At 38.6% G+C, this 14,240-nt stretch overlaps 1 protein-coding gene across 1 annotated transcript in view; it reads left to right on the top strand.

Moving 5' to 3' along the window:
* DNAJC12 (DnaJ heat shock protein family (Hsp40) member C12) overlaps positions 1–13,231 on the top strand; it is a 34,324-nt gene extending 21,093 nt beyond the window's left edge. The window contains exons 4-5 of the mRNA XM_060126141.1: positions 6,649–6,853; positions 12,324–13,231. Coding sequence (XP_059982124.1) covers positions 6,649–6,853; positions 12,324–12,418 — 300 coding nt within the window. The 3' untranslated portion in view covers positions 12,419–13,231. The remainder of the gene's footprint in view (positions 1–6,648; positions 6,854–12,323) is intronic.
* The last annotated feature ends 1,009 nt before the right edge of the window (positions 13,232–14,240 follow it).

Below are 14,240 nucleotides of genomic sequence, written 5' to 3'. Positions count from 1 at the left end.
CTACATGCCGTGGAGCGGCTGGGCCCGTGAGCCATGGCCGCTGAGCCTGCGCGTCCGGAGCCTGTGCTCCGCAACAGGAGAGGCCACGACAGTGAGAGGCCCGCGTACCGGGAAAAAAAAAAAAAAAAAGGACCTAATTAATCAAAGAAAGCTGTAAATTATTTGTAAATTATTTCCATTATTAATTCTGGTGAAAGAATTGTTGGATAGATGCAGAGAGACTTTTTAAACCATTGTGTTATTTTCCTTCATGGCATTAGAAAAGCTAAATACAAAATAATCTCTGTAATTACTGTGTTATATATTTATTTAGTTCTTCCATGGACCTTTGTAGATTGTAGAGAAAATATAATTTTAAAGGTTTTTACATTCTTTTTTTGTGTGTGTGTGTGGTACGCGGGCCTCTCACTGCCGTGACCTCTCCCGCTGCGCAGCACAGACTCCGAACGCGCAGGCTCAGCAGCCACGGCTCACGGGCCTAGCCGCTCCGCGGCATGTGGGATCTTCCCGGACCGGGGCACGAACCCGCGTCCCCTGCATCGGAAGGCAGACTCTCAACCTCTGCGCCACCAGGGAAGCCCAGTTTTTACATTCTTAGACATGATTTATTTTCTGGCTTTTTTTTTTACAGGGACATTTTTCAATAACATGAGACACAGAATGCATAAGTTACCTTATAAGGAAGTCTTAAGGGACATATTAGAATTAGTGTATAAAGTGATTCACATCTCTTGAATTATAGCTCTTCAAGGTTACATTTAGATTCCTTCTGGATAGTTTTTATTTTAAGGAGACTTGAGGAAATTGTTTTGTCACTGATAAAAAACCTGCAACAATGAGGGAGTGTCTTTGAAGTAATGGGGAAGAACAATGAAAAACTCTCAAGGAATGTAGTTAAAGCCACTCTACATAACATGTAAACTGTTTTCTTAATCTCATTTTGGAATGCAGTGTATATTCAAATGGTTTAAGGGGGGTTAAGTATTTATGAAGGACTAACCATAAGATGGTTGAATATATACACAAAATAACTAGAGAGAATCTCTAAAAAAATAGTGACAGCTTCACATACACAAAAATAAGATTTTTTTCTTTTACATTGTGTATATCCAAAATTCCTTGTTAACACTGACTAAATAAACATTGTTCTGCCACCTCTACATAACTATTTCTAGTCTCTTGAGTGCTACACACTGTAACTGCTACTGAATTAGTGACCCTTGTTATTTTAATGCCTTTTGATTTATAGTTCATTTTGCTTGATGATCCACTGAACTCTATTACTTAACTTTAACTGCTAATATCAAGTTAGCTGAGGATTTTTCAAAAACTCTTCTCCAAGCCCCTGCTCTAATTTATATTGCAGACGTCTTTCCATTAACTACTAATGTCCTGTCTCAAAACACATCGTTTCTGCTTAGAATTTAGCTTAACTATGAACTCTTTGAGGTCTTACAATAATTACATATCAGATCTTACTGGCTGCATCATTAGTCTTGTCAGCAAACTTGAAATATTATGCTGGGCTAGCATTTGGTTCAGGATTTATTTTTATTAGTGGTACAAAAATGATGAGATGCATATCCTCCTATTTTAAATCAGCAGTGATATTTTTCCTTGCACAGTCTTCTTTGGGCTCAACTTTGTCGTTTCTGACTTACTTTTGTTCTATTCCTCAGTGAACTTTGAAACCCCTATACCAAATTTCATGTGTTTTGTACCTCATTCGATAGATTTTCTGAAACTTCCTTTCATTCCTTTCTGTTCTAATCCTCACAGTGACTTCTGCATGTGAAAACCTCACCTCTCTCTATAACATTTTAGTTGTTGTTGTTTTGTGTGTGTGCATTTCATTTGTCCATCCTTTCACACTCACTACTCTAGAGAAATTAATAACAATTGCCATACCTAGTATTGCTCATCACCTATTAGATCACCATCTTTTTGCAGATAAACATCACCATTAGGGTGTTTGGATTAGGTATATTACATAGGTCATTCTGACAATAAAATGGTTATAATTTAGGATTATAGGTGAAATTTTAGGTGACGTTTATCTAAAATACATCTGCATGTTCTCTTGCCCTAAAAGTGCAGGACAAATCACAATGCACTTTTGCAGCGTCACACAGGTTCATAATACAGGAATCTCCTTGGGAGAATTCCTCAAATGAACCATAGCTTCAGGGTGGACACATTTCTATCATCCAAGAGTGATGAAACTCTAAATGGTATTTTTTTTCCTCACACCAAGTCCCTGTCACTTCACTAGCTATTAAGTTTTCTTTTCCATTTTAGAAGTTCCTCCGATAGTCTAATTTGTAAAAATATTTTAAGAATTCATTCAGGTCAGTGAATATGCTGGAAATTTAAGTCTAGATAGTGATGTTGGTTTAAAAAAAGGGACTATGAAGTGAGGACTTCAGTAACTGTGGCCTTTGGGATCTTGGAATAACTTGAAAACAGACACCTTTCCAGCTCAAAGAATCTTAGAGAAATCATCCTTGTCTTGCTAAATGGTTTTACCCCAAGGGATCCAGGGTATGAATGGCTCTCCCTCTTGCTCCAAAATATATGGCTTTAGGATGGTTGTGGGAAAATGGTTGCAGTCAAAATAAAATTCTGAGAAAAAATTCTCATAAGTCGTTAAAAATGTCCCATGCTGTACCAATTGCTACAAATGCTTTCAAAGTGTTTACTATAGGTCAGTCATTAACCCTCACAACCCATCTAAGGCAGACTGTAGGCACTTTTATTCCAAAAGAAAAGTACTGAGGCAAGAGTTGAGGGCTTCCCTGGTGGTGCTGTGGTTGAGAATCCGCCTGCTGATGCAGGGTACACGGGTTCGTGCCCCGGTCCGGGAAGATCCCACATGCCGCGAAGCGGTTGCGCCCGTGAGCCATGGCCGCTGAGCCTGTGCTCCGCAACGGGAGAGGCCACAACAGTGACAAGCCCGAGTACCGCAAAAAAAAAAAAAAAAAAAAAAAAAAAGTTGATACATTGTATACAGGCCACCTAGCTGACCTGTGATACACACATCTAACGTTTTCAGCTCTTTTCACTAACTTTCTCAATATCTTTCCCCCTCCACAAACGAAGCCACTGGCCAGCCTCCTCTATTCCGCTCACATGTAAAAAACCCAAGAAACTAAGCAAACAAAACAACAAACCAAACCAAGCAGATTATATTTTACACTAGCTGAGGCCATTGCCTCTTTTTAAAATTAACATTTTTATTTTGATATAAAACCTACAGAAAAAAATGCTTAAAACCTGCATTTACAGTTTAGCAAGTGGCTGTGAAGTATATACTCTGTATACCCCACCCCTGATCCCAACACACATATTACTGGCACGGAGAACCTCCCTCCTTATATTGATATATTTTGGCAACCATAACTCAATCTAATTTTTAAACTCTAGTTGTACATATGTATAATCTTGTCATAGAAAATTTAGAACACACCAAAAAATAAAAAGAAAGAAAAGAAAAAATAACTTCACAATGCTGCCATGCAAAGATAACCCCATTTGTATTTTGGTACATTTCCTTCCAGTGTTTTCTGTCCTTCATTTGTTAGTGTGAGAGCCGGTTACACTGAATGGTGGCAGTAACTGCTTTATGGGGTCTTTTTTTGGGGAAGAGGATTCAGGATGACGCTCCTTTGCAGTTGGGGAGAGATAGGTTGAATGTGGGAAGAAGTGAGTTTTCAGGTTGGATTAGGGCAGAAGGCTTGAATATACTTAAGGTTTTAGGCTGTGTACAGGCTATATTGCCCTCCAGTCTGTATATTTTATGTATATGTATCTATCTATATATTTATATATCTATATTTGAATATATCTTTCCAGCTTTTAATTTAGTTGAGATCATGCTATTTGTGATCATATTGGTTATTATTTATAAACACCATGTCATTAACGTTTCCCAATTCTCTTAAAAAACGATGATGAACAGATTTATTTAAAAGAGTCCAAGAAGGCATTTTACCCCTTTGTACTTTCTTTGTACCCCTTTCTTCATGGTGAGGTACTTCTCCTGGCTCCTGCCTGTGTGCACAGTGTTAATGCTCCTGAGACAGGTCCTAAGAAATTGTGGTATCTCTCTAAGTTCTTTAAGGTGCTAGTGATCTCTGCCCCTTCCCCGCCACCCCCCACTTCCCACCTCCCTCCACCCCACGGAGCGAACTTGGCCAAATACACACATAACGGGCCACCACCTGCCTACGTTGATTTGTTTAAACTAGCAAATAAAGTGGTGCTCTGGGGAGAAGCTGGCAACCGCAGTATTTTGAGATAGTTCAGACCTCAGTGTGCTAAAGATGAAAAGCCCGATGCCCCTTGCAACATGGGGCACGTGTGTAGCAGAGGCAGTGGCCCCTGCCATGGTTTGTGGCACAGTTTTTTTTTTTTTGTGGCACAGTTTTTAAATGTCACAACATCTGAGCTTATTCGCTAAGCCTTGGACTTTAGAAAAATCAATGTTTTATTTGGTTTGGTTTCTTTGCTTTGCTTTTATTGTTTTTTTTTGCAGCACAGGAAAAGAATATCCTGGATATTAGGAGGATAATATATTCTGGGTTTTAAAGTTGCCCAAATATGTGGCTTATGGGTTTTTCTTGGGTTTCTGACCAACAGAGGTAGTATGTTACTGTTCAGCAGTGCTTCAGAAATAGCATCCCACAATATCCAGATGAGGTTTCAAGAAACAGTTATGTTTATTATTTTGGTTGATGTCAGGGCTAATTATTCTACTTGAAATATTCTTGACACAGCAAACTCTCACTCTTTCTTACTCTGTATTCATCTATTTGTCTTTTCATTTATCTACCCATCCATCCAATTTTAAACATTTTAATAGGAAACACAGGGAGTTTCCTGACGGTCCAGTGGTTACGAGTGGTGCTTTCACTGTTGTGGCCCAGGTTCAATCCCTGGTCAGGGAACTAAGACTCTGCAAGCCGCACAGTGCAGCCAAAAAAAAAAAAAGACAAAGGAAATACATATACAGGACACACGTGAAAAAGGTACAAAAGGATGTATGGGGAAAAGTAATTGTCTTGTGCTTTTGTTCCATTTTGAAGATCCATTTTTCATTTTTTCCTCACTCCTGACACTACCATCAGAAGCCAGAGCTAGGCTGGAAAAATTACACCATTAAGTTACTTGGCAAAGGACCACCACCCAAGTATATTGGATGCAGTTCTAGGATGTCAGGTTTCTGGGGGGTGTTTTCAAGTGTTTTGGATATTGTGTTTGTCTAAAAATATAAAAGTTTTACCAGAAGTTAGTGGGCAATGCCCAACACTTGATTTATGGTCCCTGATTTTTTAAAATTGTAAATTAAAAAAATATAATAAAACAACACTTTTGTTAAAAAAAATCAAAATAGTACAATAGGATATGTAATAAAAAGTGAGTCCATCCTTATTCCAGATTCCAGTTCTACTCCCCTCTCTCAGAAAGCCACCATTGCAGTTTCTTGTGTTTCCTTCCAGAAACCTTCCATACAGTATACACATACACATTCATATTATTATTAAAAAATGGAAGGATATTTAGAAAGTTCTCATTATTTTGATGATAACTGGACTTTAAGTGAATCCACTTAAAATTAGGACAAATATTTCACAGTAAATATTGATTGACTTTCTGCTTTGTGCCATGAGTTTTCTTAAAGAGAAGATGTATAACCCAGAATTCTAATATTTGCCAACTCTTCATTGATCATGGCTGGATGGAAGGTCACAATAGTAGAGTGGGGATAGTAGTTACAACAGTAGTTAGGTTTAATCTCTGGCATGGCTCAAGGTACACAGCCCAATTGTCTGTTTTTTGATAGTAAAATACACAGAAAACTTACCATTTTAACCATTTTAAAGTGTACATTTCAGTGGCATTAAGTACCTTCCCAATGTTGTTTACCCATCATCACTATCTAGTTCCAGAACTTTTTCATCACCCCAAAAGGAAACCCTGTACCTGTTAGCAATCACTCCCTATTCCCCTCTCTCCAGCTTCTGGTAATCACTAATCTGCTTTCTATCTGTATGGATTTGTCTATTCTGGAATTATACAATATGTGCATTTTATTTCTGGCTTCTTTTACTAAGCATAGTGTTTTCAAGGTTTATCCACTTTGTAGTACTTTCCTCCTTTTTTATGGCCAAATAATATTCCATTGTATGAATATGCCACATTTTTGTTTATTCATTCACGAATTGATGGACATTTGGATTGTTTCCACCTTTTGGCTCTTGTGACTAGTGCTGCTATGAACACTTGAGTTTAAGTTTTTCTTTGAACACTTGTTTTCAATTCTTTTGTGTCTAGCAATTGAATTACTGGGTCATATGGTAATTTTATGCCTAACTTTCTAAGAAAACATCTCATTCTTGGAATCTCTCTGATGCTGGTCCCTTTGCTTTCTACCAGGATATGGATTTCTCCTTATATCATTAGTTTTCCAAATCAGTGAGGATTAATTGATTAACATCTGAATTAATTAATATCTGGCTAATAGTCAAGTCTAACATTTTGTTAATCAGCACTATAATAGTAGGTTAGGTGTTACCACATACTGAACTTTAAATATAGAAACTATATAATATTGATTTTATATTATACATCTGCTTTCAATTAATGTAGTCAATGCACTGGGCTACCAGAGGTAAAAAAGATCTGATGTTGGAAGAATCTGACCAGACTCATACCGATAAAATTGAAAATGAGGAACGGAATGAGCAAAAAGAGATAAAGAATGAGGAGTTCAGTCCAACCACAGAGAAAATGGAGCAAAAAGAATCCAAATCCATGGAGAAGTCATTCTCCTCACAAAATCCAGATTCTCCAGGTAAGTCATGTCATGTAGCTTTGCAGAACAGAGAAGGTGTGAAATTAAAAGGCTCGTTTTATATTGTATTTATTCTCAACCTTTCCAGCTACATAGTAGTGCCAAATATAAGGGCTGGTTTAGCACCTTAAAAGATACTTACCTAGCATTGACACAGAAACTAGAAGATATATTCCTTAATACATTCCTTGCAAGGGAAAACTTGAGACATTTCTGGGATCGTCATCTGCTTTACTAAAACAGTACTAGCTAACATGTGTTGGGAATTTACTATGTGTAGTTCTTTACATATTTTACTTTACATCTATTATCTTGTTTAATATTAATTTTACATATATTAATTTATTTAATCCTCATTACAAGTTTGTGAAGTTGGTACCAATATTATAAATTTATTTATTTGTTTTTATTTTTGGCTGTGTTGGGTCTTCGTTGCTGTGCGCGGGCCCTCTCCAGTTGCGGCCAGTGGTGGCCACTCTTCGTTGTGGTGAGCGGGACCCTCACTGCGGTGGCCTCTCTTGTTGCGGAGCACGGGCTCCAGGCGTGCGGGCCTCAGCAGTTGTGGCAGGCAGGTTCTAGAGCGCAGGCTCAGTAGCCATAGCGCACGGGCCCAGTTGCTCCATGGCATGTGGGATTTTCCCAGGCCAGGGATCAAACCCATGTCCCCTGCATTGGCAGGCAGACTCCCAACCACTGCACCAGCAGGGAAGCCCAGGTTGGTACCAATATTATTCTCATTGTATAGATGAGAAAACTGAAGCCTAGAGAGGTTGAATAATTTTCTCAAGGTTATCCAGCTTGTATGTGGCAGGGAAGAGGTCTGAACTGAGGCAGTTTGGTTGCAGAGTCTGCATTCTAAGGCATTGCACTATCCTGAGAAGATACCTTACCTGTAAGTAGATTTATAGACATCTGACCCATGTATATATCCATTGAAGCAGGGTATTACAGAGGTTAAACTCTTGGCTCCCCAGCTATACTACCTGGGTTCATATCCTAGCTCTACCATTTATCATCTGTATTACTGGGTAAAAGTTACTTAACTTCTTTACACTTCAGTTTTCTCATCTACAAAATAGAGATCAGAATGGTACCTTCTCATAAAGTTACCATGAGGATTAAATGAGACGATCCATGCAAAATGCTTAGCACAGTGATTTGCCTACAGCAGGCCCTGGATAATTGTTAGCTGTTGTTATCATTTCTTTGTCTATCTGGCCATCCCACTGTATTTATCTTGTACAGGTGTGTTATGTACACACAAGTTAACTGTCCTCCAAATTCTTGATTCTCATGGTTGTGATACTACACCCCACTAGAATTTAGCCTTTAAGTAAAAGGTTCCTGAATGTTCTCGAACACTTCTTACAAAAAAGAAGATAGTTCAATAGTTTGTGGCGAACTATAGTCTTTCTAGAGACAGTCACTTCAAAACTCTCTCTGGGGAGAACTTTTACATGCTCACTACTTGTTGGGAATAAAGATTCTTAGAGCTTCCTTCAGGTGCCTCTGCTGGTTACCCAAGAGATCCTTTCATAGAGCCTGCAGTTGACTGCATCAGCCGCATAACTGGCAGTGGTTATAATATAACAAACCAATCAAAGCAGAAGCTCGAATGTCCTAAAAACAGTGTTTTAGGCAAACATACACATACAAACACCCACCCACAGGCATTCACAGGCAAACACGTGAATGTTTCTCCATTTAGCCTTGGAATGTTCAGATCTGGGCTTCCGGAACCCTTCGGGCCTCCCTGTGACTATATGTTTCAGATTCAGACCTATTCTGAGTTCACCAGAGTTGAGGGGGTTGATCACGTCAGATTCTCACACTGAGGCCCCACTTAAATCCCTTTCATAAGATTCTATAAAATTCTCTTTCTTTTCAAAAACAGTTATTTAGATATTTAAAAACCCCAAAGTAATATGAGCTTATCATTAAAAATTCGAAGAATCACATATAGACAACAATTTAGTGTCTACCCTAGTCTCATCCTTCTCTGCTTCTACTTCCTGAAGTAACCAATGCAGATGCCCAGGTGTGTCTCCTTCCATAGCCTTTGTTTGTCTATGCTAACAAAGGCATGTATAAGCATATGTTCGTTTGTGAGGGCTTTACAAATAAAGAATGGGGTTATACTGTGCACATTCCTCTCTGTTATACAGTAGCTAAGAGCACAGACTCTGGAACCAGAGCCTAGCTTTTCCCACTGATGAGTTGTGTGACCTTGGGCAAGTGAGATAACCTCTCTGTATTTGCATTTTCTTATCTCTATATATTAGTTAAAATGTTTGTGTCTACCTCTACCTTGTAAAGTCTTTTTTTTTTTTTTTTGGCTGCGCTGGATCTTTGTTGCTGCGTGTGGGCTTTCTCTGGTTGCGGTGCGGGGGCTTCTCATTGTGGTGTCTTCTCTTGTTGTAGAGCACGGCCTCTAGGCATGCTGGCTTCAGTAGTTGTGGTGTGCGGGCTTCAGTAGTTGTGGCTCACGGGCTCTAGAGCGCAGGCTCAGTAGTTGTGGCGCATGGGATTAGTTGCTTGGCGGCATGTGGGGTCTTCCCGGACCAGGAATTGAACCCGTGTGCCCTGCATTGGCAGGTGGATTCTTAACCACTGCGCCACCAGGGAAGCCTTTTTTTTTTTTTTTGTAAGGTCTTTCTGAGAAGTAAATAACATATGTAAAATATTTAGACCTGGTACATGGCCATTGCTTTTTTTTTTTTTTTTTTTTTTTTTGCGGTATGTAGGCCTTTCACTGCTGTGGCCTCTCCCGTTGTGGAGCACAGGCTCCGAACGCGCAGGCTCAGCAGCCATGGCTCACGGGCCCAGCCGCTCCGTGGCACGTGGGATCTTCTCAGACCGGGGCACGAACCCGTGTCCCCTGCATCGGCAGGCGGACTCTCAACCACTGTGCCACCAGGGAAGCCTGGCCATTGCTTTTTTAACGTTAGCTTTTATTACTATGGGACTCCTCCTTAGACCCTTATATTTAGAATGAACTCATTAGAATGAACAGCTGATAAATATTCCACAGTGTAGATATATTGTAATTTACTCAGAACAAATTGTGATGACAGTTTTGATACCCTCACATTGTGAAATGTATTCTCTTACTGTGGTTGAGGAATGAAGCAGAGGGGGTGAGAGGAGGGAGGATCACTGTTTTGAAAGCTGTTGTTGGAGAATAAGAATTACGCAATTTTGCTGAAAGCTGCATTTACCAGTATTTTCTTAATGTTGTTTAAGAGATTATTGGCTGTTCTGAGTAGTGCCTTAAAGTTAGGGTTTCATATGCCAAAGCACAGTTGCCTGATTATTTATAATTTCATTTGACTGCACTGTAAATTTTTATAACATCAGCATTTAAGAAATATTATTCATGTCAGCTTTACCAAGCCCTGAGTGGCTTCCCACATAACTTTTCAGCATTTTTGTTAATTTCCTCAAGCAGTGCTTGATATTTACTTTGAAGTTTGCCTTTTGATGCCTCTTCTGTGATGAGCTTCTATTAAATAGTCCCCATGATTTTCTGATTCTTCATTGCAACCAGGAAAATAAGGAACATGGCATCTGAAAACCCATGTGCGAGACAATCTTACTTTTACTTTCTTTTCATTTAAATATGCAATAAATGTGCCTTCTGATGAATACAATTCTAGAATCAAACATCCTGGAGTAAAATAAAAACAAATGTAGCAGATGCTGTTGATGTGCTAACATATCCTCTGGGCATTGCCAACCCTACGGCTCCCACCAGAGTGCTTTCTCCGGCAGTGAGTCCGGCTTGGCAGCAGTGAGCGGGCAGTTAAGTACCAGGGAGTAAACACGCTCTGGGTGTAGCCATCGGATGATAATGAATGGGAGTGCGAGGCTAAATTCCCCAGCGCCTTCACCCCTCAAGTGGAATAACTCTCAGGGGTCTTTACAAACTTGGTTCCTTTCCCTACCAGGGTCTCCTGGGATCAACTAACTCCCCAAGTTAGCCACTTGAATTCAAGTTCTTGTCTGGGGTCTACTTCTAGGTGGACCCAAACTCGAAAACATCTTTTCAAACTACAGAAATAACATGTATTTAGTGTAGAAATGTGAGAAAATATGGTCAAGCAAAAGGAAGAAAATACAATAACTTGTAGTCTTACCACTTAGGGAAATATGTATTATTGTTATTTTGGTATATTTTAAGATATGTTAGTATACCTAAAATGAAAAGGATATTACTGTACATATTTTGTGTGTGTGTTTCAATTACAGGTTGTCAGAAACAATTTCCTTTTTGCTTTTTCCCCAAATGGCAATTCTTTAGATTTTTTTCTCTGATAGTTCTAAAGAAAGTGCAGATCCTATTTTCCTGGGATAATCACTGTCAACTATTCTGTGTATATTTTTCCTACTACATATTTAGATAATATTTCAAATATCGATGGAGGCATATTTAATATATTATTCTGTAACCTGCTTTTACATTAGCAATATTATAAAAGTAAAAAATGATACAAGGCATACTTGTTCATCGCAGAAAAATAGGAAAATACAGATAAACAAAAAAAGAGTATAAAAAATGAAAATCATATCTATTCCAACTCTTCAGGAATAGTTACTGTTAACATTTAGGGGTAATTACTTAGAGACTTAAAAAAATTTTATATAAATACCCATGTAAATATGAATTTATGAATGAGATCATGCTGTCTAAACTGTTTCGTAACTACCAGTTACTTAGCAATATGTTACGAACATTTTTCTATGATGATAAATATTAAAACATTGTTAATGATTATATCAAAGCCTTTTAACCAATTTTCTATTACTGAAGATTTAGACTATTTCTTTATTTTTTAAACATTTACAAATGGTATCATAATAAACATCCTTAGAGTTAAGTCCTTGAGCACATCATGATTATTTCATTAGGATACATTTCTAGAAGTAGAATTATTGGCTTAAAGGTTTATATATTTTAATGAGTTTGATAAATATTGCCAAATTGCCTGCTAGAAGTTTTGCCAGTTTACACTTCCTCCAGTAGAGAATGAAAATGACCTTTCCTCTAATTTTCCACAAAGTTGTTTATTAGAATTAAAAAAAAAATCTTACTACTGTGGAATAAATTATTTGTATTTCCAGGGATCCTTTCCATTGACCTGCTACTTTTGACAGCTGTTTGAAAGTAGTTTCTAATTTGCTTGCAGATGAATTGTCAAAATTCCCACCACTGGAAGTATCTATAAATATCTTTTTATTAATAAGCATTTAAACACGTAAGGCCCTCTCATCCATATAAACCAATTCCTGTTCATAAGGATTCAATAGTCTGCTTATCCATTTCTGTAAGATATTACTAATTCATACCAAAGACTTACCCTTACATTTCACTTATTGCAATGAAATCTAATCAACAAGCTGTTTTACTATTATAAATAAGCTTGACTTTTCCTACCTCTGATTTTAAAATATTCTCTTCTCTCTTCTACAGGTTTTTCAGATGTGAACTGTTGGCACCTTCGTTTCCGCTGGTCTGGGGATGCTCCTTCAGAACTCCTGAGGAAATTCAGAAACTATGAAATATGAAATGTCCCTGCTCCACAGGGGGGAGAGGGAGAAGGAGGGAGGGAGAGAGACAAAGAGAGAGAGAGATCATTCCCTGCGCTGCCAACATACAGCCTTTGTTCAAATCTTAAAAATGTCATGTTTGTGAATTGCTGAGTACAAATTAATTCCTCCACCCTTGATCCTGTTCTCTCAATATGTTTTCTAAACAAGAAAATTTTCAGACTAGTTTCTTTCAATATTTGAGTAAATTACGGCTCTTAGATCCAGAGTAGATTGTATTATGTGCGTTTTCCTGTTAATGTTATTTATAGAAATCCATTAAAAATCGATCTCTATATTTAAATATTTCATTGATATACCATGATCTTTATGAGTGCTAGATGTACAAGAAATGTTTTCTGACTCTGGATTTAAAATGAAATGTGAAATTACTTGTCTAAACTCCATTGAATAAAATAAATAATTTTCCCAAACTTCATAATGAATTTATAATTCAACTGTATTTTGAAAATAATTTGAATAAGTATTTCTACTTCAATCTTAATAATTATAAATTTAAAAGGTTATTATTCATTTGAGAAAATGTTTTTACAAGATTTATTATATAGCAGGTGATAAACTTATAAACTATGTTCTAACTATGAAAATGGGCCTGTTACATAACACATCCTTTTTAGGTTGGAATTACTAGGTTTGCCATGTGTAGTCTATGGTTATTTTTTGTTTGGAAACAAGTGAATGAAAAATTAAGAAGAAAGATGATTTTAGAGCAGGGGTTCCTTGGTCAAAACAGAGTTTTCACTGGCCTATAGCAAAATGAAAAAAATACAAATATAGGAAGTTTTTTTTTTTTTAAATAAATCTATTTATTTATTTATTTATTGGCTGCGTTGGGTCTTCGTTGCTGTGCACAGGCTTTCTCTAGTTGCGGCGAGCGTGGGCTACTCTGTTGTGGTGTGCGGGCTTCTCATTGCGGTGGCTTCTTTTGTTGCAGAGCACGGGCTTTAGGAGTGCAGGCATCAGTAGCTGTGGTGTATGGGCTTAGTTGCTCCACGGCATGTGGGATCTTCCCGGACCAGGGCTCGAACTCGTGTCCCCTGCACTGGCAGGCGGATTCTCAACCACTGCGCCACCAGTGAAGTCCCAGGAAGTTTCTTTAAAAAGCAAAATTATTCAAAAATTATGTCCTTCCTACCTTTATGGTTTAAAATGTGCTTTTTTTAAAAAATTATTTATTTATTTATTTTTGGCTGTGTTGGGTCTTTGTTGCTGTGCATGGGCTTTCTTTAGTTGCAGTGAGCGGTGGCTACTCTTTGTTGTGGTGCACAGGCTTCTCATTGCGGTGGCCTCTCTTGTTGCGGAGCACGGGCTCTAGGCACGTGGGCTTCAGTAGTTGTGGCACACGGGCTTAGTTGCTCCGCGGCATGTGGGATCTTCCCGGACCAGGGCTCGAACTCGTGTCCCCTGCATTAGCAGGCAGATTCTTAACCTCTGCACCACCAGGGAAGTCCCTTTTTTAAAAAAAAAATATTTATTTATTTTTGGCTTTGTCGGGTCTTCATTGCTGCGTGTGGGCTTTCTCTAGTTGCAGCGAGCAGGGGCTACTCTTCATCGCAGTGCATGTGCTTCTCATTGCGGTGGCTTCTCTTGTTGCAGAGCACACGCTCTAGGTGCGCGGGCTTCAGTAGTTGTGGCACATGGGCTCAGTAGTTGTGGCTCACGGGCTCTAGAGCACAGGCTCAGTAGTTGTGGCGCACGAGCTTAGTTGCCCCGCGGCATGTGGGATCTTCCTGGACCAGGGCTCGAACCTGTGTTCCCTGCACTGGCAGGCAGATTCTTA

This window comes from Lagenorhynchus albirostris, chromosome 16, assembly GCF_949774975.1.
Source record: "Lagenorhynchus albirostris chromosome 16, mLagAlb1.1, whole genome shotgun sequence".
Taxonomy (NCBI): Eukaryota; Metazoa; Chordata; class Mammalia; order Artiodactyla; family Delphinidae; genus Lagenorhynchus; species Lagenorhynchus albirostris.
This window is presented reverse-complemented; position numbering and strand designations above follow the sequence as displayed.